This window comes from Diadema antillarum, unplaced genomic scaffold (genome assembly GCF_040938485.1).
Source record: "Diadema antillarum isolate AM-2024a unplaced genomic scaffold, OU_Dant_1.0 seq00000684_RagTag, whole genome shotgun sequence".
Lineage (NCBI taxonomy): Eukaryota > Metazoa > Echinodermata > Echinoidea > Diadematoida > Diadematidae > Diadema > Diadema antillarum.
In genome coordinates this window covers 70,042-96,962 of record NW_027271589.1, presented here as the reverse complement: position 1 = coordinate 96,962, position 26,921 = coordinate 70,042, and the positions used below count along the sequence as shown (strand labels likewise).

The window sequence follows — 26,921 nt, the reverse complement described above, 5'->3', positions numbered from 1 at the left end:
AAAATCTGAGGATATTGTCGTGACATGAGATCCTATGTCGAGTAGTGTGGGACAAGCCTTACCACAAATGGATACCATAGTACTGTTTCCTGGGCCAATCAGTTCCTTCTTCGGTCTTGGTCCAATGATCAACTTTCTGTCTTCCGATGGGCTAACATGTTCCATTACACCCACAGAGTGCCCTACCTCTGTGGATCTTTTTACATGTTTAAACCCTTATTCTGCTGTGGGCTTTGACGAACTGGACATCTTCTTGCCATGTGTCCTGGCTGGCCACATTTGTATCATGTTCCAACCTATGGGGGTTCCCTATGAGGAGCTGTCTTGTGGTTTTCCAGGCTCCCGACCTGGTTCGCAATATGGCCATGGCCTTCAACCAGATTGCTAACTTAGCTCTTTGAACGACATTTCACATGGTCGCATTGGCGCCAGCCTGCTCTTAATTGTCTGGTCTCATAGACCGCACATGAATGGCATGGTCAGCATCTGGTCCCTTGAACTCACTTCTACCTTTGCTCCACAGTTTACTGCTTTCCTTTCAAGTGCTTCTAGGGCAATGGCGTACTCAGCGGGAGACTGATTAGGCACCTGTATTCCGGCATAAAATGCTGCCATGGGAGAGATTGTCAAGGATGACTCACCATACTCTTCCAGTAGTTCTGTGAAGACAGTCTCCGGAGCTGGGATTTCGCCCTGACGGCAGGTCCCTTGCCGTACCACTGGTATGTCTGACGATGTTACTGAAGGAGATTGCAAGCGTAGTAGAACCTTTCAGCTGGAGGAGATGCCTTATGTCTCTCACCCAATCCTCAATCCTTGGGCCCTGCTTATTGTTACCAGAGAAAATAGAAACATTTTTTAATTGGTACAAAGTTGCTCACTAGACATTTGGGTTTGGCTGTGTGTTCTGCCATTGAGTCTAAGCCAGCCATCTGGAGGGGAGTCACCACTGACTGAATGAGACTATATGCTTGTCTCGGAGTTCAGCAAGCATCGAGTGCATGCCCTCTGGAGTCAGGAGGTCACGTGGTGCTGGGGTGCCCATTGTTCCATTGAAATCCTTTGTTGGATGCTGTGTTGGTTTTCTGACGTTTTCCTCAGTACAATTATATGAATATTTGTAAACTGCACCTTTGAGAAGACAATCATCAGTCTTCTATTAACAATTTAACAAATGTGTCTTCCTTTGCTTAATCTTCCCGGGTTTTGGCACCAAAATTATGTGACGGACCAAAATGTTCAAGCTAGTCTTTGTTTCACTTGGGACCTCATACAGGTCAATGAACACTTTTAGATGAAGGAGACAAGCTGGTCTTTGTTTCACCTATGACGGTCCAGGCCTAATGCCATAGATACACAAGACAATCCTGTGTGATGGAGGATTTATTGTTCCCCCCTCCGGCCTAGACTCTTTTTTTTTTTGGTTCCTGCCTGTGCAACAGTACATTACAGTATTGATAAATGTGCTGTTCATAGTATAAGGTACAGTGTACAACTCTGCAGTAAACATAGTAATTTTGGCAATATGTGATTTCAACATTGAGATATATACATGTGCATGCTTATTCAATAATCAAGATTACCTTGTAAAACGAAATGATTTGGTGAGAGATGAGAAGTTGTTAACAATATTGTTCTTTCACATGTTAATCACTGTGCATTGCAATCCTTTGATGTAGTATTTCATCATAAAATTATGGAAACTTCATTTTTATTTTTTGGTGCTACATCTTTACCTTGTGTTTTGCAAATAATAGTTCAAATAAATTCATACAGTATAAAAAATTTCTATAATTTGAGCCCAATATTTTGGTCATAGACCATTGTTTGTATCTATTCAAAAAATCTCTGAATCTCCTAATTTATACTTCATCCTTAAATTGGCAACACCTTTTTGAAGACTGAAAATAACATTTCTCCTTCAATTGAGCGAATGTTTATGTATTTTTTTTTTCTCTGAATTTGTGCAGATTTTCATGGATTTGAATATCAGTTCCTTCCAGTCCTATCCTTCTCCTGTGAAAATATGCAGTAAAAGTTCAGACACCCAATTCCAAGGATATAATTTCTGGAGCAAAATTACCCCTGGACTTTGTGTTAAAGGGATATTAGACTTTGGGTTGAGATGAGGATTCAGATTTTTAGCTCACCTGAGCCAAAGGCTCAAGTGAGCTATTGCGATCGCCCTTCGTCCGGCGTCCCTCGTGCGTCGTCCGTCGTCCGTCGTCCGTCGTGCGTCGTGCGTCGTGCGTCGTGCATAAACTTTTTACATTTTCATCTTCTTGAAAACCCCAAGACCGATTTTCATCAAACTTGGCAGGTAGCATCCCTAGGGGGTTAGGAACTCAATTTGTTAAAATGGGCACCATGCCCCACCCAGGGGGCCCCCAGGGGGGCCCAAACCCCCCAAAATTAAGGAATCTGTAAAAATCTCCTTCTGTAGAACCAGAAGTGATAGACCTAAGTTAATACTATGAGTTAGTACATTGATGACTGTAATTTCAAGTTTTTTCATGGCAGAATCAGGGGTGCCCCCCTTGGGCCCCAGGGGAGGGGGGTGAGGAGGGGTTCTAATGGGGCCTAAATTGTACATTTTCATCTTCTTCTTGAGAACCCCATAACCCATTTTCACCAAACTTGGCAGGTAGCATCCCTAAGGGGTTAGGAACTCAATTTGTTATTAAAATGGGAACCATGCCCCACCCGGGGGGGGGGGGGGGGGGGGGGGGGGGGGGAACAAACCTCCCAAAATTAAGGAATCTGTAAAAATCTTTTTCTCTAGACCCAGAAGTGAAAGAGCTAAGTTAGTACTATGAGTTAGTACATTGATGACTGTAGTTTCAAGTTTGTTCATGGCAGGATCAGGGGTGCCCCCCTTTGGACCCAGAGGAGGGGGTGGGGAGGGGTCCTAATGGGGCCTAAATTGTACATTCTTATCTTCTTCTTGAGAACCCCATGACCTATTTTCACCAAACTTGGCAGGTAGCATCCCTAGGGCGTTAGGATCTCAATTTCTTAAAATGGGCACCATGCCCCACCCAGGGGCCCCCAGGGGGGCCCAAACCCCCCAAAATGAACGATTCTTTAAAAATCTTCTGTAGAATCAGAAGTTATAGAGCTAAGATAATACTATGAGTACGTACATTAATGACTGTAGTTTCAAGATTGTTCATAGCAGATCCAGGGGTGCCTCTCTTGGGGGCGGGGGGGGGGGGGGGGGGGGGTTGGTTGGGAAGGTCCAAATGGAGGCCTGAATTGTACAGTTTCATCTTCTTCCTGAAAACCTCATGATGGATTTTCGTCAAACTTGGCAGGTAGCATCGCTAGGGGGTCAGGATCTCAATTTATCAAAATGGGCACCATGCCCCACCCAGAGGGCCCCAGGGGGCCCCAATCTCCCCAAATTATGGAATCTTTAAAAATTTGGGCCCTTATTGTACATTTTTATCTTCTACTTGAGAATGCCTGGTCAAATGTTGGTAGAGCTGTGAATTTAGATTAGTGACTGCGTAAAAGGTGAACTTGCGATACTCAGGTGAGCGCTAGACCCGCGGGTCTCTTGTTAACTTTTTGCGAGGTAGTTAGAAACCTCTTATGAAATATTAAAGAGCACACAATTTCAAGAGGAATTCAAAGTTTTATTTGATGAAAATCGGTTTTGAAATGGCTGAGATATCCAAAAACTAAGTAAATAAAGTGGTCCTAATAAAAGGTGGATATACCTTCTATTAAGATTTCTGTGCTTTTGGATATCTCAGCCATTTCAAAACCAATTTTCTTCAAATACACTTTGAATTCCTCTTAGAATTGTATGCTTTTTAATATTCTATAAGATGTTTCTAATCATCTCACAAAAATGCTGGAAACGTGAAGCCTTATCTCTACTAAAACTAAACCATACCTTAACCCTAAAAAGACTGGGGGGGGGGGCCTAAAAGGCCCCCCCCCTCGACATTTCGCGCGATTACTCAGCAATACGCAATGCTCTCGCCGCGATGCTCTATGACTTTTTTCTTTAGAGTTTCCCGCACATTTTGACACCAAATTTGTGAGCCCGGGGGTACGATTCTGAAGTTACATAACTTTATGTACATGCACGTGAGACCGAAAATGGCTCAAAAATGTGATTTTGTGTACAAAGTCAATACAAATTAAGTTTTATCACATGGTTCATATAAATATGCTTATTTTTACTCTCAATGGCTAAAATCAATCTGTTTTAGTAGTATTATGCTTCAAAAAGGGTCTGCCACAAATTTTGCTGAACAAAACAACAAAAACAAAAGTTCGAAAAAACAAAGAAATACATAAGAAATTCATAAAACAATAAAATGAATAAGAAATTAATTTTGATACCAGATTTTTTTTCAAGTACATTTGCTAAGAATGCCACAAAGAATATCCAGACCAAAAATGAGCACTTTTGGAGCTTTATTTACTGATTTAGATCAAAAAGGTCTGATTTCTCGCATAAATTAGCATAATTAATCAAAATAAAATAAAAGAAGACTATTTTGGAAAATTTAAATATACGATCTTGTAGATTACATCGCACACTACCATTGTGCAAATTTCCGCGGCGATCGCGCGATCCACGGCCGAGATCTTAAGGGGGGGGGCCTTTAGGCCCCCCCCCCCCCCCCAGTCTTTCGAGCTACCAAAATAGCCCAGTCTTTTTAGGGTTAAGAGCTGATGAGGAGTCAGTGATTGTGTGCAGATACATGTTGTATGGTGGTATGCCATTATCTAAAATGTCATTGCAATATCGAAAGAATTAAATTGAAAACTGTGAAAATGTGTCATTCCAATGAGTGTCATGTACATGTTCACTGGATTCAGACCGTTGCTGTCATGCAATATCTGCAGTAACAATATTCAGCTTACATTTTGTTTTGTTTGTGTTCTTCTGCATTTTGTGATGGTTCCCCAAGGTTCAAGTATGTCTTTTCAGTCACATGTACTCTGTATCACCATCACACCATCATAGAATTTGGTTACATGTCAACGAGAGACATTGTGCTGAGGATGATGATGGTGGTAATAATGGTGCTGGTGAGGATGATGGTGATATTGTGGTGATGATGATGGTGATGTTGATGATGGTGGTGGTGGTGATGATAATGATGATGATGATGATGGTGGTGGTGATAATGGTGCTGGTGGTGAAGATGATGATGATAATGTTGATGATGATGATGATGGCGATAGTGATAATGTTGCTGGTGATGTTGGCGATGATAATGATGGTGATAGTGGTGGTGTTGATGATAGTGGTAATGGTGATGCTGATGGTGATATAGTGATGCTGATGGTGAAATAATGGTGATGGTGATGACGATGGTTGTGATGACAATTATGGTCATGATAATGATGACTTGGAGTGACAGCACCATTACCATCAGCATGGTGAAACAGGGCCGGCGGAGCGTTTTCAAAAGTGGGGGCCCACTTCCGGGCTTAATGAGCTTACAAGCAAAAAAAAAAAAGGTCCTCAGCTCATCTCTCCCCTTCCACTTCGAGTTTCTTCAGCTGACAAAAGAAAAAGAAAAAGAAAATCCTCAGCTCATCTTTCCCCTTCCACTTCCGGGTTCCTTCAATAGCATATTCCCTTAATCAGTACTAGCTACCAGTTGTTTGTTTTTATATTACCTGCTCAAATAAGGTTCTACAGACAAATTCCCTTAAATGAATTCACAAAGTTGTTCAGTCATGTGCTCCAACAAAGAATAAAAATACAAAATCTTTCTAGACTTTAACTTGTCCTTTCGTGTCTCGACTCACGAACAGTCGTTAACTCGTGCTAGAACCCCAAGTACTCACCTGCATACACGTACCTACGCTACGTTACGTCACGGAGGCCGTCACTGAGTCATGGAGTTTCAATGCCTTTCCACAATAACTCAGAAATAAAGTCGCATATAATATAGACCTCCTAATAAAATATGAGCATGGTGTGGTACATGCCACTTCCGCCATTGTTACTGTATAGACCCGTTGGTCTGCTATCTAGCTGGGCGCTGGAGTGAAGTCAAACAGCTCACGGGTACGCCATAGCTTGAGAGGATTCGACGTTTCAAATTCAACCGTTTTCGTATTTGTCGATAAAATTGGGGTTATCAGAAATGTTGAGATGGACCATGTCTGACGGTTGCATGGAATTTCAAAAAGTCAATTACGGTTGTGAAATAGATAATATCCTCTAAAAAACTACATACCTAGAGTGGTTCTACGTGACGTGGGTTTAGTTTCATTCTCTCCATACACCACTCTTTCACCGCTCACCACGGGAAAAGAAAACGTTACAGAATTGCAACAGGTTTAATACGCACTTTTTATCATTTGCAGGCCCTAAGTAGAACTTTTCTAGACCTGTTGTAAGCTTGTTGAACTGATTTCCCAACGTAATGTACTATCTCCTGTGAAAATATGCAGTAAAAGTTCAGACAATATCTGCAAGAACAATATTCAGCTTACATTTTGTTTTGTTTGTGTTCTTCTGCATTTTGTGATGGTTCCCCAAGGTTCAAGTATGTCTTTTTCAGTCACATGTACTCTGTATCACCATCACACCATCATAGAATTTGGTTACATGTCTACGAGAGACATTGTGCTGAGGATGATGATGGTGGATGATGATGATGATGATGGTGGTAGTATTGGTGCTGGTGAGGATGACGGTGATATTGTGAGGATGATGGTGATGAAGATGATAGTGATGATGGTGATGAAGACGATATTGATGATGATGATGATGATGATGATGATGATGGTGATGATAGTGATGATGATGATGATGATGATGATGGTGGTGGTGATAATGTTGCTGGTGATGTTGGTGATGATGGTGATGATGATGATGATATGGTGATGTTAATGATGGTGATAGTGGTGGTGATGATAGTGGTGATGGTGATGGTGATGTGGTAGTGATGATGGTGGTGATATAGTGATGCTGATGGTGAAATGATGATGACGATGATGGTGGTGATGACGATGGTTGTGATGACAATGATGGTCACGATAATGATGACTTGGAGCACCATCAGCACCAGCACCATCAGCATCGTGAAAGAGATACTGCAAGTATTCATGCTAGATTTATCAGCCGATGATGGTTGTGTCATTTTTTTACTCGTGCAGACTTACCTATTGTAGTCGAGAGCAAGGGAAATGACTGGCTGTTTCCTATTTCCGTCTTTGTAATAAGTTACCAAGATAAAAGGAAGTAATATGTGAAGTGGAACACTGAATTCTGCACGTATGACCCCCAACGATGAAAAAGCAGAACAAAAACAAAAACAAAAATAAACAAACAAACAACAAAACAAAACAAAACAAAACAACTAACAAAGTCATTGTGACCCAAATGCGTGAATGCAGTAAAGAGGGATAATGTGTTGCACTGTTAAATATTTTCAGTGGCGATGGTAGGCCTACATGGTGGGGCGCGGAACGCGGTGGGGGGGGGGGGGGAGGAAGGCAGCCCCCCTCCACACACACACACACACACAAACACACACACACAACACACATTTATTTGCGTTGAAAACAAATTGTGATAATTCAGCTGACCATGATACCTAAATACCAGTGAATATAATACTTCATCAAGTTCCGCTTCGACACGCATCAAATCACAGAAGTTTTCATACCTGTACATGAAAACACAAGAAAAGAAATGGTAGTCTAATACTACATTCGACAGTTGTTAAATGACGGGGGCCAGTTTTACATTGTGCCCGTAAAAAAAGACAATCAGGAATAGTGTTTAACCCTATTCTTACTGGGCTATTTGAGACCAAGTTTTTACGGGGGGGGGGGGGGGGGGGTGTCAATTTGATCCCCCCCCCCCTTCAGATCTCGGCCGCCGATCGCGCGATCGCCGCAAAATTTTGCCTGAAGATAGAGCCGGATGTCAACTACAAGATTACATGGTCATACAAAAGAAAGATATTGGCTTTCTTTTTTAATAAATTAATTATGCAAATTTACGCATGAAATCATATTTTCATCTATAATTCCATTAAAATGACTGAAGGATCCCTAAATTTTTGTGTCAGAGTTCCTCAAGACACATCGAACAATTTTCTTGTAAAAAAATAGCGAAATCAAAATCAATTTCTTTTGACTTTTATTGTTTTGTTAATTTCTTATGTATCTTATTGTTTTTTTTCGACCTTTTGTTTTCTTTTTTTTTGCCAAAATTTGTTGCAGGCACTTTTTCAAGCTTATCTACATTAGAATTGATTAATTTCAATGGTTTAAAGTTGAAATAATCTGATTTATATCAATTTAACCACAAAAAAACAACAACACACAATTTGCATTGGATGTGCACACGATATCATGAATTTGAGCCGTTTTGGGGTTGACATGCATATGCAAAACATTACGTAACTTCAGAACAGTGTACCCGGACGTCGCAAATTTGGTCTCAAAATATGCGGGAGACTTCAATTAAAAAAGTCATGAAACGACGCGGCAAAATCTTTGCGCGTTGCGGAATCGTGGCGCGAAATGTCGAGGGGGGGGGGGGGGTCAATTTGACCCCCCCCCCCCAAGTTGGAATAGGGTTAATGTCAGATACATACAAATGCAATGTAGCGATTGTATAGGGCTTCTCTGTGTCAGCGCTCAAATTATGTGTCTCATGATTACCATTGTCGATTTAGTTTTACATTGTTATGTTAACGGCGTCACAATTGTCTTCAAGAATACATTATAGAGCTTAAACAGACCTCGAGAATCTTCGAACTCACTAGACCGAAGTAGTCAATAATAAAATGAAACCTGAGTATTCATTCATCCTCTGTTCAGTGAGTTTCAAAACTGTGCCGGAATATGTCATTGTCAGAATGTCGGGAGTAGTGTGTACCAAATGAAACTAGACAGGATAAGAATGTGTTAATTTTAGACACTTTCATTTGCAACAATACGCATTATTGAATATATAATGTGTATACACATGTATATACATAATTGTTTGTTCATTTTCCATCTGAGAAGATGGCTGGATAGCCCATATTCAGCTATGCTAAGCTGGTCTTCCATCGGTCCACTAATGTCTTGGATGTGAGGCGGGACCATTTCACCGGGTTAAACACCCTGCTCTTTACGATGAATGAATGAAGCGGATCTTTTACGTGCATGAGATGTGACTCTGTCACACACGGGACCTCCATTTTATGTCCTATCCGAGGGACAGAGTGTTTTTGCCTCTTGCTAGAGGTGACGATGATTACACACAATATTGCTCAGTCCAGACTCGGGTTCGAACCCGGGTCGCTTAATTGTGTGTGTGTGTGTGTATGTATGTATGTATGTATATATATATATATATATATATATATATATATATATATATATATATATATATATATATATTTATATATATTTATATATGTAGTTCAATATGAAAACTCCGTGAGAGGCGTAGTTTTGACGAATTTTCGCCCATAGGGCTTTGTCAAGTCAATGGCAGATTTTATTTTGAAGCAGATATAAATCAAAATAAAAGATGCGTCGTGAGTCATACGACGCATCTTTTATTTTGATTTATATCTGCTTCAAAATAAAATCTGTCATTGACTTGACAAAGCCATATGGACGAAAATTCGTCAAAACTACGCCTCTCACGGAGTTTTCATATTGAACTACTGTTGTGAATCTATACTTTCTCGGACTCCGAGCAGAAACTAATTGCTGTTATTCATATATATTATATTATATATATAATTTATATAATGCAAAGAAGCCACAAAGTTGTTTCTTTTTTGTACATGTTATATATCTGTGCCATTTTTTTTCCCTTTCCAAACCACAATCGAGTTCCGCCTCCTTGGAAAAGAACATGGACGGAAATGATAGGGAAATTCACCGAAAGCGACCCTACAATAAAGCCAGTTTCGACGTGAATTGCGGAGTCAAGTGGCATGCTCTTTTTTATTTGCAGTCATTGGTGTGTGTGCAGCGTGAATGGTTAGCAATGTCGCTTTTGAGTTCACTCACAGACGTACCGTGTTTTTCGCAATGACCCTGTTTGTTTTTCGCACCCAAGCAGTTGACGGAATTCCCACGGAATTTCATAGCAACCCAAACATTAACTGCCTTCAGCTTTGTTGATGAGCCTGTGCCCAGTAATGCACCATCTACAGCCGGTAGAACATTTTACGCGGAAGTCAGTACACGAGTACGTTAGTACTTTAACCTGTATAACCCACCCCATATTAGATTATGATCCTAGTAGCAAAGGAATCGATCGAGAGAGCAAATACTCCACTCAACATTACAGCTTGGATAATAAAAACTTTCTGTTGGGTAATTCATATAATAATCATGCAATAACTGCTACAGACGTATTCATCCAGTCGTAAAGAAAATATGGCAGTGTATTTCAATGGAATGGTATTTAGATCACAGGAAGATGATTATATAGGTTGGTTTTTTTTCCTGAATCTTTTACCATTCAATTCGTCTTGTCCTCGAATGTGTAATTTGTTTTTTCTCTCGTTCCAGTATGCCTGTACTCATACGTATCGAAGTCAATTTGACTCATTGACTATATTTTACAGTCACATTGCGTGGATCATTAGCTCCCCGGAGTATCACCGGTACATGTTCCCAGGAGAAATGCAGGAATGATAATTGTCTCAGGATTAACTGTCTGGCTGTATTGATCAACTCCGTATATTTCGAAATGAATTCAATAGAGTGTTCGGGGTTTTTTGTCCCGTCATGGTTGGAATGCTTTTATGTCCCGAAATAGATGATAATATACATGATCATGAGTTTATTTGACAGCGAATGACAAATATATTTCTTTATTAATATACCGCGCGAACCTTGACATAAATATGAGGAAAGGGCGGGAATGATCATAAAAAAAAAAACATGTGATGCCGATGGCAAAATTGACAGTAATTTTGTTCTGGCGATGAAACATTCACTGTGAGTTATGTACAGTCGTGTCTCTGAGCCAAGTGCAGGCCAACACGTGCTCATGATAACATACTTCCACCCGTGTTCCGATGACATTGATTTAGGGGCCTATTTATCTTTCGACGGTGATATTTTATTGGTCATGTCATATTATTCGATAACCCGCTAGAGATTTCGTGTACTAGTATTATCATAAGCCTATACGGACGGAGCGGGGCCATGCACATTTTGCATGAGACGTCATTTCACAGCAGAAGTTGAGCAAAGCGATTATACATGCACTGCGTGAGAACCTCATTTTGACGACTGCCTGTTCGTTGTCGATCTTCTGCCATTCCTCCAATATATTTTTGTCTTACACTCTCCATCTCCCAAGAGACACGTAAACTCATTCGTGCTCGTCTGCGCAGCTTGTGTTTTAAATACTGTAAAACGTGTATATTCGCGGCATGAATTTTTTTTTTTTTCGAATTGGAGCCGACGGCTTTTTTTCGCAGCATAAGATTTTCGCGAATTGCCACTGGCATTCAATGCATATATATAGTGTAGACAAGAACTTTCGCATGTATTTTGATTCGCGAATCCTTGCTCTCGCGTAATTCACGAAATTAAAATGCAAGCGAACACAACTTCCTCGTTTTACAGGTTATAAGAGTGGCGATATTACGTAACAACCAACACGCCTGCAATTAATGACATACGTGTTTGCTGTCATCCACACAGTATACACTCAATAGCTTGTGATCGAGGCTCACACACGTTGCCATGGCAACATCTGTGAGCCTCGCAGACTTCTTATTTTTCTCCAAAGTATAATTCTGCTCATTAGTACACTAGTGACGAACGTATACACACCTTATCAAGGTTGTTTACCCATATTCCATGGAGTAAACAAAATGAAAAGGACAATCAACGGAAAGGTTAATGTATACCTCGCACAGACAGTACTACTTAAGATTTCGCGAAGAAAAAGTGACTGTTTTAGTTGTGATTTTACCTCGTCGCCGCAAGCTATTAATTAAGTTTTAATCCTCTCCGCTCGAATATGGCTGTGTTTACCTGTACCCATCAAAATGAGCTCAGCAAATGGAGGTTCAAGTAAAACATCTTCTGTAAACGTGTGTGTGGGTATGCTTGTGCGTGTATTTTGGGAGTGTGTCTATAGTGTCAGAGGTGGTAAAAAGAGCACACACGACTTGCACATTGCAATTATCCATTCTCTGATCTTTGCAGTTCCTTAAAACGACTAGCGTTTTATTCAAATCGATGTTTGACCTCAAATCTAACGTTGACCTTAAATCTAACATTATTCTAAGTCACATGAATTTCAATGGAATATTTTGGAAACATCGATCTATATGTAGCAAGTGAATTAAAATGTTAGATAAACTTACATCATGTCTAAATTATGAACCAACAAATTCAGTGCGTCAGGCTGCCAACGCATGCAATGAAAATTTGTGTCGCTCTATATTCTATATAAACATTCACGTTGAGGTAGTTTAACACTTTAATGACGGGGTGTTATGCATTTCCACTCCACGCCTGACAGGTCCCTGGATAAATTAAAGAGATTCATCAAACATGTAGGCCTGGGTGAACAGAAATGCAGCACGTGCGTTCCCGCCACTCCTACGCGCTCGTACGACAGCAATGCAATCACGATTTGTGTCGGTGAGGGAGTGTTTTTTGTGTTCTTTTCCTGCGATCTTCACAATAGTGTCGCGCGGTTTGCATAGCTGATTTGTTACCTGTGTCTGAAACTATTGTGCGAGATTGTCTCATTGCGCTGATAAATGCGGAAATAGACTGTACAGCACGGACGTATAATGCAATTTGTCTCTTATGACTGTGGGTAGAGGAAACGGGAAAGAAGTAATGGTAATTGATTTGTCGAAGAGGGAGTGTTTATTGCTAGCTAACTGACCGTGTTAGAGTTACGACTATAAACTTTGCATACTCTTTTTAGTTTCACTTTCGCATCGAGTGAGCGTATTACTTTCCATACGCGTCTGTCTGCTCGATGTTTTTAACCTAGCTGGCTCGCGGTGGTTACTACGAGTACTTGTCAAGCCAGCATGGCAGGCGCGGCTGAGGACATCGTGCGTTTCATGGCCAGCAGACGACACCCGCCTCAGCGCCAGCTTTCACAGGTGTCCAAAGTCGGCAGTGGCAGTCCAACCCCAGACTCCGTGGCGAAGAAATTCACAAAATACCTCTCCGAGAGTTCTCTTCTATCCACTCTGGCGACTCAGACAGGTCTAGGTCTGCCATGGGAGGCGCGGGAAGAAGACGTGAAGGAACAGTCGTCTGCTATCTGCAAGGAATTCATCCATTCCAAGTTAAAGAGATTGGGGTTTTTGGGCGGGAGCGCCAAGAGTGGACTGCGAGCGTCGATGGCGATACGCGGCCAGAAGGCTTCGCCCGTCTGCAGAGAGCTGCAGGTGATCGGGTCGGAGCTCGAGCGCCTCTACCCCAATCTCTTCCGGGACATCACTAAGCAGCTCAACGTCACGATTTCCTCGGAGGCCACCGTCGAGCAAGTCGTGTTCGACATCGGGAACGCCATCTTCAAGTCGGGTATCACGTGGGCGAAGATTGTGGCCTTTTTCGTGGTATCTTCGGCACTGTCCGTTGAGTGTCTCCAGCAAGGAAACGGAATCTTTATACACAGTGTCACGGCGTGGCTCACCCGCTATGTACAGACCAAGCTAGTTAAGTGGATCGCCCAGCAAGGAGGATGGGTAAGGATATCAGCTAAAACTAAGGACGTATTGCATCCACAAGTTAATTGTCTCCTTTAAAGTATTGTTGTTATAACAATGACAACAACAACAATGATAACAGTGATAACGCTAATGCAAATGATAGTAGTAGTAGTAGTAGCGGTAATCATAATAATAATAATAATAATGATAATAATAATAATAATAATAATAATAATAATAATAACATTAACAATTGCACTATAGTGATGATGATGATGATGATGGTGATTGATAATGTCTAAATAATGATAGTGATAGTAATGCAGACGATAATGTAATAATGAAAGTAAAAATATTCACTGTATTAATTATTAATTCAATATTTGTCTTTTACTTGGATATCTCAGCCATTTCAAAACCGATTTTCATCAAACTACTTATGTAAAATGAAAGAGCGTACCCACGATTAAAAAAAAAAGAATTCAAAATTTATTTGATAAAAATCGGTTTTGAAATGGCCGAGATATCCAACAACAAAGCGGTCCTACTAAAAGGCGGGATCCATCTTTTATCAGAAAAACTTTGTCTCTGGATATCTCGGCCATTTCAAAACCTTTCATCAAATAAACTTTGAATTTCTCTAAAGAGTTTTACTTTCTTTCATGTTTTCATAAAAGCGTTTTCTCAAAAAAGCCCTAAAGCCCCATCTCAACCAAAATACACCATCCCTTTAAGTCTCTCAGCTTTGTCAACGCTTGTTTTCCTGATCAATATAGTGAAGGCAAGCCGTGGATATAATAACCTTGGTGCTCGAGTGGTTTTGTAAGCGTCGTTTTCTCACTGTTATGAAGATGACGATGATTAATATTTATATTCTAACATTGTTGTCACCGTTATCACTGTTAAATCGTTTTTATTTACCGTTGCTCCTTCACAACATACATGATAGGCGTTATCCTTAGCATCTACAATTATATCAGTCGACATTGATATAATTATTATGACTAAATTGAATTGATGAAATTGCATTTTTTTTATGAGGACTGCAGTACGAATGATATTGAAATCTCTGTGAGGGAAATGTTTCATCACGATGATGAAAAATCGTATGATAGCTGTCGCTTTCCCTCTCCCTGTCTTTTCTTTCTCTTCTTCTATCTTCCCTCTCCCCTCTTTTCTCTTTCTCTCGTTGTATCTTTCCCTCTCTCGTTGTATCTTTCTCTTCTCTCTCTTATCTTTCGCCTCTTTCTCCTTTTTTTTCTCTTTCTCTCTTATATCTTTCCCTATATCTATCTTTTCTCTCATATCTTTCTCCTTCTTCTCGTTCTCTCCTATCTCTCTCTTCTATTCTGTTTTATATATCTTTCCCTCTCCATATATCTTTCTCTTCCTCTCTCCCATACTCTCTTCTATTCTGTCTTATATTTCCCTCTCTATATATCTTTCTCTTCCTCTCTCTCATTCTCTCTCTTCTCTCCCCTATCTTTCCCTCTCTCTCTCCATCACGCCCCTTTCTCTCCGCCCTCCGCTCCGATGTTATACCACCACCTGTAAAATACGAACTCTACTGGTATATCGTACAGAATTACTGACTTCTTTCAGTGTTGTCGCACGTAAGTGGCAAAATCTGTAGATAAGAGGCACTTATCCTTTCGCGATCTCATGGGGAAAAGGTATTGCTCTGTCTTTGCGCTTGATGTGCAGAAGAACAATAATGTTAAAAAAAAAGAAAGCAACAAACAAACTCCTTCAGATCAATGAAAAACACTAAATGCAGGCGACGGATTTTTATGTGGTAGGCGTATTTGTATTTGTGTTGATGTCGGTGCAGTTTTCAAATGCTTACCGCCATTTTACGGCGCTTTTGTATAGTATAGATGTCTGCGATGTAAGTGCAAATGTGATACATGTTATACATGTATATTTATATGTATTTATGTATTTGTAATATTTATATATAGTCATACACTTATGTAGTTCAAACACGGCTGTGTCTAATTTGTAGTGAATAGGGAATGCATCATATGTCATGTTAAATATGCTGGCATGGACCAATGTGATGTATAATGAACCAACACAGAAGAAGAAAAAGAGTTTGGCACTGTTTGATGATGCTGCGATTAACACGCCTTGTCAAATTTGTGAGAAGACGCCAGAGTCACCAGACGGAAACTAATCAGGCTTATTTTAGTTTCTCAAATTATCAAACAATATATATATATATATATATATATATATATATATATATATATATATATATAATATTATTGGTGAAGGACTATATTCAAATGATGCAAATACGCATAATACATACACTAAACGTGTATATAGAGATACATTATATGTATAATATAATGTTATACATGTGTATACATTATACTTGAAATATATGAAGTGTTTCAATTATATCACAAACACAATTTATGATGTTGTCAACCTTCCCCCTTATTATACTTTGCTTCACATGGCTGTCGTATTTTCTGTTTCTGGACCGTGTTAAACATAAATTATTTAATTCAGATTTATATACAGAGTACTCAAATTATCATATCACTCTTGAAATATCTATTGATTTTATCATGATCATAAAGAGCCAGACATTGTTTTATAATGAAATAATCTAAAGCAATGTTTAAAATGATATATAGTGTTTTGACAATGACCCCTCTGACGTTTTCGGATTTTAAATTGAGCGTTGTTGGCCCGACGGAGATAACTACATAACATGAATGGATTCCTCAGATTGAAAATTTAATGCAACGATGAAAAGTGTGGATGGATGTATGTATCGAATATGTAGTAGATGTGTGTTGGGGTGTGGGGCGGGTTGAGGAGAGAAGGGGAGGGGTGGGGAAGGATATCTGTAGAGCCTGCTATATAAGAGGGAGGATCTCGTCTTCCCTCGATATAAAATATCATTTTCATTTTGGTCACGCTCTTGCAGACTGTATCACCAGAGATGGGCTGTACCATGCCTCGATTCTCTGTTTACCCAAACGCAAACTGTCTGGAATTTGATAATGGTCGGAATTCTTCACAGTTCGTGAACCTGTTCTCACCGTTTAAAGGACAAGTTCACCTTCATAAACATAAGGATTGAGAAAATGCAACAATATTAGTAGAACACATCAGTGAAAGTTTGAGGAAAATTGGACAGTCGGTGCAGAAGTTATGAATTTTTTAAATTTTTGTGTTGGAACCGCTGGATGAGGAGACTACTGCAGCTTGTGAGTCATATGCGTACAACAGTATAAAGAAAATATAAAAGAAAATTCAACATATTTTCACTTTTTCGCATAATAAAAGAGCAATTGACTTGCCTCTTTCTAAAGGCAGGGGGAATAATATTACCCATAACATTTATCGGTAACGAGTATGGGGAATGTGTACTTTTTTCAAAAGATGGAATTTTGTGAAATTCTCTTTATATTTTCCTTATATTGTTGTACGCATGTGACATCTAAGTTATTCATACACTGCAGTAGTCTTCTCATACAGCGGGTACTGCAAAAAAATTCAAAAATTCATAACTTTTGAACGGATTGTCTGATTTTCCTCAAACTTTCAATGATGTGTTCTACTAATATTGCTACATTCTCTCAATCCTTATGTTTATGAAGGTGAACTTGTCCTTTAACCTCCGTTGTCACGGTTAGTGACACGTAAGAGGGCTGGGGTAGAACTACATTGTTGAACTGAAGTTCCCAAGAGAGGAAAGAATAATGTCATATTAATTCATCGCATTGTTCAGACCATTATACCCCCAACTTATAGAGATGCAAATGAGATTTCACGCATTGATTTTGTTGACTGCGCCAGCAAACTGTGCTCTCTTCACATACGAAGATGACCCAGAAAAACTGGTGGCCTTATTACAGCTACATATCGCTCGAAGAGATAAGATCGTTGCATTTGTATTGCAGTACGTGTTGTATTTGTCTGTCATTGTTCTGCGCTTTCAAGGGTCGGTCAGTAAGGTGAACGGGAGGTGTCATAGCTCAGTTGGTATTATAATACAGTAGCCATCGTGTGGTTCCGAGTTCAACGCCATGCAGAGTTAGAGGGGAAAACCCCAAAATATTCTGACCCGTGTATATAGGACAGTCAAAGTTTAAATCTCATGTGGGAAAGAGTCAAAATTGATGCATGCGTTCGAAAGATCCCTTCTTCACTTTCCACAAAGACACGATACGATCTCATTCCGTACTCTTATCCATATAGGCCTATAATAAAGACTATAGTATTTCTTCTACTGACATTACCAAAAGGAGCCTGCTCAGAGAGATAGTGTTCTCTTCCTAAAGTGTGGATGGGGAGCTGCATTGCATGGCACTTTTTCCCATACTGGTAGAGAGGAAGAAGTCAATAGGGTCAGGGAATTTGCCTTTTTGATGGGTTTCGTACTTCGATAAGAACTTGTTGCAATCATGCAGTGTTTCGGACTTGCATTGAAACAATTTAAATGTATCTTCCTTGCCAACTGCTTTATAACAGCCAAAGACGTTTAGTATTCAACAGCTATGTCATGAATTCCACTCAACTCTCGATATATACGCTTTTAAGCAAGAATCAATATTACATTCATATAATGCACTTATCATGATGGTATGAATGAATACAAGATCACAATACGTGCGCTCAGATAAGAGCAAACCTTGACTGGATAACACCTCCGGAAACACGACTCCTGGCCAAACGTGATACGTCTGCTATTAGACTTTGAACGTGGAAAGAAATTTGATCATCAAGAACAGGAGTTATACTTATCACGTTTTTAAGCGAGTTCTGTGAAAGTCTGAATCTCTTCACAGTGAAAAGCAGCCTTCTGTATATTATGATAAAATCACGCATTAAAAAGGAAATAACCTTTGACGTGAGAAAACATGATACGATATGATTTTTCATGCTGGGCCAAATAATTTCCGAAAATAGAATCATTGTCAATGGCTACACCATGTCCGGTATCACCAATAGAAGTTAGTTTTTCCAGGTAAGCCCCAAGAACCTCTCGTGTAGGTCGCGTTGACGGTCTACATTATAGTACAGTGCACTCTCACTTTATTCCGGGATAAAAATCTTAACAAAGGAAACGTAAAATATTATACAGTGTATAATTATAAATCCATGTACCGGAACCTATAGATATAACTAGGGGTCTCGGGCAATTACCCCTGGGCAATTACACCGAACCCTTCCCCTAGCCCTTACCCTAATCCTAATCCTGAACCCAATCCTAACCCTAACCCAAACTCCTAACCCTAATCTTTACTCTAACCTTACCACTAACCAGTATTTAGCCGGGGGTAATTGCCCTCTGGGGGTAATTGCAGGATACGAAGGGAAAAACACAAATTCACATAGCTTAGAAGAAACATAATAAGGAGAGCAAAATAGTAGCTAATGCAATCATCAAATCTCAATCATACTGGATAGTGAACACCACTATAATTTGGCAGAAATGAAATTTACACAGTAAAGGAGACAAAAGGGCGAGGAAAGATAAAGAGATAGAGAGAGAGTAGTGTGTGAGTGTGCGTGTGTGTGAGAGAGACAGACAGACAGACCGACAGAGAGATGACGAAATCTTAAAAACAGTGATGCCCTGACATTTTACTTCAATATAAAGTTTTCTTCATCCTTTTTGTGAAAAGCACACACTGATGCACTCCCTCGTGCGTATATCATATTTAGAAAAATGTACAAGTGTATTACTCCTTTTATTTGCATGTAATAACGGAAACCACCCGTGTCTTCAACTTCAAAGGGCACCAAGTTCTATAGCGGCTAATGCAGAAGGATTAATTCAAACCACATTGTCATTACTGCTGCTCGGGTTCATCACCAGTGTCTTCTTTTTATGATATAATTATTGCTTTCTTGGTAGTAGTATAGTAACAGTAGGGAAAAAAAAAGAAGAAAGAGGGGGAGGAGGAGAAGAAGAACTTAGTAGTAGTAGTAGTAGTAGTAGTAGTAGTAGTAGTAGTAGTAGCAGTAGTAGTAGTAGTAATAGTAGTAATGATAATACTGACGATGATGATACTGATGATGATGATGATTACAAGCATTATCATTGAATTATCATCATCATACCACAGCGACTCACCGTAATCAAGATATGAAATATGTGGTATACGATCAGGAAAAATAACATTGTACACCTGAATTTGCCAGCATTCCATGCCAAGCCCAATTTTGTACTCCAGTTTGATGGAGGCCTATCGTAGCCGAGACCAGAGAGGTAAAACCCCAGGGATGCTGCTCTTATCCGCCACACCCTTGTGCCCTACGGTGACCTGCCTCGACATTCTCACAGCATGGACCTTCCCTACACTTCGGGATCAAAATTCAATACTTGCAGACCTGTGTGCTGCGAACGACACGAGTGCTCCCGAACCCCTAGCTGTTACTTAAAGGGATGGTATAGTTTTTGTTGAGATGGAGGATTCAGATGTTAAAGGACAAGTTCACCTTCATAAACATAAGGATTGAGAGAATCTAGCAATATTAGAAGAACTCATCATTGAAAGTTTGAGGAAAATCGGACAATCCGTTCAAAAGTTATGAATTTTTGAAGTTTTTGTGCAGTAACCGCTGGATGAGAAGACTACTGCAGTGTATGAATAACTTAGATGTCACATGCGTACAACAATATAAGGAAAATATAAAGAGAATTTCACAAAATTTCATCTTTTGAAAAAAGTACACATTCCCCTGACTCGTTACCGACATTATGTTATGGGTAATATTATTTCCCGTGCCTTTAGAAAGAGGCAAGTCAAGTGTTCTTTTATTATGCGAAAAAAGTGAATATATGTTGAATTTTCTTTACATTTTCTTTATACTGTTGTACGCATATGACTCACAAGGTGTAGTAGTCTCCTCGTCCAGCGGTTCCAACACAAAAATTTTAAAAATTCACAACTTTTGCATCGATTGTCCAATTTTCCTCAAACTTTCACTGATGTGTTCTACTAATATTGTTGCATTCTCTCAATCCTTATGTTTATGAAGGTGAACTCGTCCTTTAACATTTTGCGAGATAATTAGAAACTATACTTACGAAATGATACACAGCATACAATTCTAAGAGGAATTCAAAGTTTTTGATGAAAATCGGTTTCGATATGGCTGTGGAATCCAAAAACAATGTGAAACAAAGTGGTCCTTACAATAGGTGGACGCCACCTTTTGTTAGGATTTCTTTGTTTTTGGATATCTTCACCATTTCAAAACCAATTTTCATCAAATGAACTGGAATTCCTCTTAGAATGTTATTGTATGGTCTTTAATATTTCATGAGAGGTTTGTTCTCACCAAAAAAAAAAAAGGTTGGAAACCTGAAGCCCCGTCTCAATTCGTTCACCTGGATAGAGAGACATACAAGAGCATGACAGGTCGGAAGGGGTGGAGAGTGGTGGTGGTAGTGCATGGGGGAGAGGGTGTGGCTGGTAGATTTTTTTTTTTTTGGGGGGGGGTTGTTGTTGTTGTTGTTGTTGTTGTTGTTGTTGTTGTTGTTGTTGTTTCTCTCGTCTTGCGAAGATGATTGAAGATGTTTATCGCCGAATACGTATGCGTTGCTATAGTCTATACTTGAGATGAAAATCATGCAGAGTTTGTATTTCTGCATGCATTCAGGAACGTTATGAGTTTTAGGCTCATCTCTGTACGTTTATCTATCATTAAATTTCTTTTTTTTTCTCTCAGTTTATTTGTTGTTGTTGTTGTTGTTGTTTTTATGGGAGGGTGAAAGACGGCTTCTTTGTTAGTGAAATCTGAGGCATGGGACAGGATGTACTATGAACCAGTCCCGAGTAATAGGCCTATATGTATACTAGTACCGTTTGGTTGTAGTAATGATAGAACATGCAAGAGAAGCAACATCAGTAGCGATAGTAATAGTATGAGAAATGCAGCTATATACGTCAAGTCGCAGTGATGTAGTGATAAATGTATAGGTAAGTCGTACATTTTGTCTGCGAATGATATCTGAGTAACATGAAATGGATGTAGGTATTCAAACTGTACTTTCTCAAGTAACGAGATTATAGCTCTCTAGCTGGTAGGAACTATACTTATTGAGTATGGAATGTAAATCGAAACCGAGAAAAAAAAAATAAGCTGAAAGGAGATAATTAGAAATGCAGACCAACGGAAAGAAAAAATCGATTATGGAAGATAAAAAAAGACCCAAGTGTAACTGAGATAATGAGAATAAACAGAGAGGAGAATATGAAACTTTGTCACTTTTCTTAGATCGAGAGAGTATAGCGCAATACCGAGGCGCTCTCCTTTACGGGCGAGTGTCTACCTAGCGTCTTTATACCAAAGGGCGGGAAAACAAACACCATGTCGATCATCCAGCTGTCTGACTTCCGCGCGTATGAATAAACAGAGCACAGGGAGTAATATCCCAAATGAAACCAATTCGAAGGAGCTTGTGTGTTTGAAGCGCCTTGATGAAACACAACCGCTGTATGGTTTTATTCTCCTCGTCCCGCCTGCTCACTTTCTTTCTTTCTCTCCTTTTTTTTTTCTCTTCCTATATACTCTTTCTGTTTCTTTCATGCTGAGAAGTCTCGCGAGCAAGTTACATTTCTGCAGTAGTTCTGAAAAGAGAAATGCTTATATGCCTATTAATGACGCCAACCATTCCACTGCTATTGATTTAATGTTATTTTAGAGAGATTTTATGCGGGATTCCGGATCATTCAAAGGTTATGACCTGGGGAAAAAATCTCAGTAGCTGCTGGCATAAGAAGAAATGGAATGACGGGCATATCTATGGGAAAGACACCGTACAAGGATATGTTCATAATGTAAGATATTTTGTGTGATGTGATGTGTGTGTGTGTGTGTGTGTGTGTGTGTGTGTGTGTGTGTGTGCGTGTGCATGTGTGTGTGTGTGCGCGAGCACGGTTGTATTTCTCTGTCACAAGAGACACAAAGAGCTTATGCCATAAGCATTAAAATGTCACAGAAATGGTGACAAATTCTGACTGCACTATAAGCAAAATTTACAGCTGGTCAAACGCTGCTTTCCACACATTTTACTATAGTGACAGTAACCTGAAGACTATGCCTTGTGGTGAATATTCTTTTCCCTGCCGTGTTCCTGCCTTCCCAAAATTTGTCATGTTTACTTTCGCCGTAAAGCAAACCTCATCACTAAAGCTTGTGGGTCCCCTCCCCCCCCCCCCCCCCATTCCCCGCCCACTCTTCCGTGCCTTGTTCCGCTCTAGCTCATACATTTTGTGTACGGACGTACGTATTTCAATTGAACATGATCATGTTTTATATAACATTGTCAGACGATAATGCTAAGCTGCATTGTTTGTAGAGCAGCGGCGTAGAGTTTAATGGTGATGCGTGGTCCAAGTTTTCAGGGTTTGGAATAGGATGGTGTTTATGATTCTCCCACGTTACTGTTCAAACGCTTCAGGCAAAGAACATGGACAGCCGACACATCAAATTAACAATAATTGTAATAGAAATGCTACTGATAGTAATATAATGATATAAACTTTCTATGAAATGAAATGCGAAACTGTTTACTACATACTCGCTTGGCTTTCGCGCGTTTTTTATCAATTAGACAATAATGCCCATTTTGTTTTATACAAAGTGACATAAACATCTTGGAGCTAGCTCGCTTCGCCTCCCGCATTTTTATGACTGTATAAGGTTAGTCCATTGTATCATGCACAATACACTATAATTTGCTAGAAATCCCGTCCCTCTTAGTACTGGTATTTACATATATATATATATATATATATATATATATTATTATTATTATTATATGAATACATTAATGAATATGATACATATTCATATGTAAATATAAACATTAATATCATATATCATTATTGTGCATAATCTTATGTATGTATATTATTTCATGAATGTGTTTGTGGTCGTATGTAAGTTGTATAATGTGTATGTACGTAATATATACGATAATATCGTGATATATACCTGTATTATATAATATGAGAGGGACAGACAGACAGACGCAGAGAGAGAGAGAGAGAGAGAGAGAATTAAGGCAGTATACATATAAATGTTATTCTCTCATATTTCTCTCTCCCCATTCTCCGTCTCTTCCTCTCCCCACCACGTGCTATAGTATTCCTCTCTTTGGGCTGCATGCTCAGTCTTCACCAGCAATATCATGTTTCAGTTTCATTTTTCATTTGACAAAGTGCCATCGATATTTGTCAAACACCACACTCTAACGAAATATATACATGCCGTATAGAGCAGCTTTGTTTATTCACCTGTAACAAGCTCTCCCGTGAACAAGTTTGAGTCAACAGCAATGTGGCTCGATCAACAGCAAGAATACACACTTCTGTGTGGATTGTCTGTATCATGTTTGATAAGACATGTAAGATGAAACAAAAAAAAAATAGGAAGCAACGCGCAACGGATATTGTAAAACATATCCTTGAAAATGTTTGGGTGGGAGAGGCATGAAGCGAGCCAGGCCACACGATTTAATGATGAAGATGATGCGAGCATGCGCAGTTGATGGGCATAATGGAAGATATGTCGCAGAGCTGTCGCTATGACGGGCCATGAGTGACAATAGAAAAGTCAATTAACGTGGAGCAAAGACTGCGCTATAAATTCTTCACGCTAAAGCAATAAAGATACCACCTAGACTTATTCCTGTCAGAATAAATGTGTAGTGCGACGCAAGTGCAGTTGTAGTCTGAAGACCAATCACCAATATTTTCACTTTTTAGTGCCCATCGTCTCTGACATTCAATGCAATACAGTCTTCGATTCTGCTGTTTATATATACAAAGCCATTGCTTTTTAGTTAGTTGAGTTTATTCGAAATATCGCGCTTATATGACGTTGTATTGTTTTGTTTGCAAGCTGGGTTTATGTAGTCAGAGTCTGATTATTCTCATTTAGTCTGTGTATTTTGGAAACGCTTAGAGTGGAAGTTAGGTTCATTCATTTGTAAATCTGAATCTTAATATGAAGAGTTTGTTCGCAAAAACCGATAAGTCCATATTTGCCAAATGGAGATATTTGCGATTAAAGGTCAAGAAAAATAAAGAGAATAATAAGAAAATTTGTGCTTCTTTTGAACATAACTTCAAAAATGTACCTTTATGTAGTGACCAATATATCATTTGAAAGGTATTATTTTGTGCTTTATGACAGAGACCGATACTTCAAAATCTTCAAAAATGGACTTATCGCTTTTTGCGAACAAACTCTTCATATAGCCTTCAGTTCCATCATCCAAAATTCCCTCTGGACATGTTAGATTCAGTTCAATTCAAATGTACTTTATTTCCATCTAACAAAGGTAATACTTATTACAAAGTATATATCTGACAAATTATATTGTTTAACAATGTGTAAGAAATATACATGTCGTAAAGTTTAATACGCGAATGATCTACAAAATGAATATGATAATGCCGGGAAAAACAGTGTATGCTTTGCAATGGTGACAAAAATTGAATGAATTAGCGGTGAACAAAACTGGTCTATATAGGCTTATACTGAAATTTTGGGCTCAAATCATGCGACATTGCAGCTCTGGACATGACTTGAAATTCGCGCAGTGTGATTTTATGCAAGAGAAGAACAAACTCATTCCATTCCATTGTCGGCAGTAATTCTCTTCTAACCAATTATACTAGTACACACATTCATCATTATTCCTGGTCCTTCGAACTACCCTCGCTTCAAGGATGTTAGGTGGTCTTACCTGTTATTGTGTCTTTAGTTAGGTCTTGTATACTAATAATGTCCTTTGACTCCTTCCGCCTTCTCCAAGACTAATGCCCAGAGGATCACATTGCAGTTCGAAGATTGGGGAGAGAAAAGAATAGTTGTTCTTCGGTTCAAGAGTCGAGAGAGAAGTCTCGCAATATTGCGCATTGTACAAAATAAAAACAAAACAAAACAAACAATGTGACAAACCAGATTTTTTTTTTTTTTGGTTTATTCATTCTGCCGCTGGAAGTAGATCAGCTTGATTCTGTCAGCTCTACAAATTACATACATACACAAAACAGCCACTACTTTTAATGTGAATTATGTGTTGGATATACATTGATATATAATTCGTCTGTATAATCAAATATAATAGCGATACATAATGAAAAATTGTGTTTGAGAGGTGGGAACCACCTCCCTGCATTAATTATACAATAAACCTGTATAACGGGTGTATCTTATTGACATACAAATGCATTATCAACCTTTATGATCATGAACACAATTGGATTAAAATCTTTGTATTATCGTACGCATTGTTCGTCTCATGTGCTTCATTCGTACATTACATTATACTTCATGACTTGTACTTCTCATACAAATTTTTTTTGTTGAAACAATAATTCAATATCATTTATTAAATACATATGCTTTATTACATTCATTACCTTTTTTTTTTTGATGGAAATAAAGTAATTGAATTGAATTGAATTGATATGGAATATAGTATGCATTGGCCGATATAATAATTTTGATGAGATGCTCTACACCTTTACTAAAATTCATCAAAGAAGTATGATTATTTACAATCTTCCCTGTCGAGAGAAGCTACATGCTGTTGTCAAACTTGTGAGAGTTTGACCAGCAAAAAAAAAAGCTCTCAAAATATAGGCCATAAGTCACTTTCGCGAGAAAGGCAAATCAATGAGGACAGCATGTTGCCGTTGTTATAATTATGGAATGTCATTAGTGGTCCCTCAAATTACCGACGATTTGTATTTGTGAATTAATGATCAGTTGCATGCTTTTACAGCTTACTTTCCACACGAATTTGAAGACCTTTCTGTCGACATAATGGTGACGAATGTTCTGTGTCCATTTTGTCGCATCTTTTGCAGGTGGATCTCCTGCGCACATTCAAGCGGAAGAGGCGAGACAACAGCGGCTACTGGGCCATGACTCTGGGCGGTGTTCTCTTCGGGTTGGCCCTGATACTGATAGCCGCGAGAATGTCATTCCAGTCTCCCTGGACCATGGTTAAAGATCCGCATCAGTGAAAGACATTTTGCAAAGGAATCGAGATAAAATGACATAAAATGAAAATCATATACAGAGCGCCACCATCGTCACGCCGTATAACGGAAGATTGTGTATACGCGTATTACCAAAATCTCGATATCATCACTATTTACAGAGAGTTCAGAAGTGAAGCCGTTTGGGTCACAGAAAATCTGCGTGCACACACCATTCAGGGTTGCAGGGGTCACGGAAACTTTTTGTCACTTGTTTGTGTGCCCGTGATGGCCCCGC

General features: G+C 39.2%; 1 protein-coding gene across 1 annotated transcript; it reads left to right on the top strand.

Moving 5' to 3' along the window:
• Positions 1 to 13,016: 13,016 nt before the first annotated feature.
• Positions 13,017 to 26,668, top strand: LOC139737153 (bcl-2-related ovarian killer protein homolog B-like). Its single transcript, XM_071647831.1, has 2 exons — positions 13,017 to 13,682; positions 26,510 to 26,668. The coding sequence occupies exons 1-2, from the start codon at positions 13,017 to 13,019 to the stop codon at positions 26,666 to 26,668; spliced, it is 825 nt and encodes a 274-aa protein (XP_071503932.1).
• Positions 26,669 to 26,921: the final 253 nt, after the last annotated feature.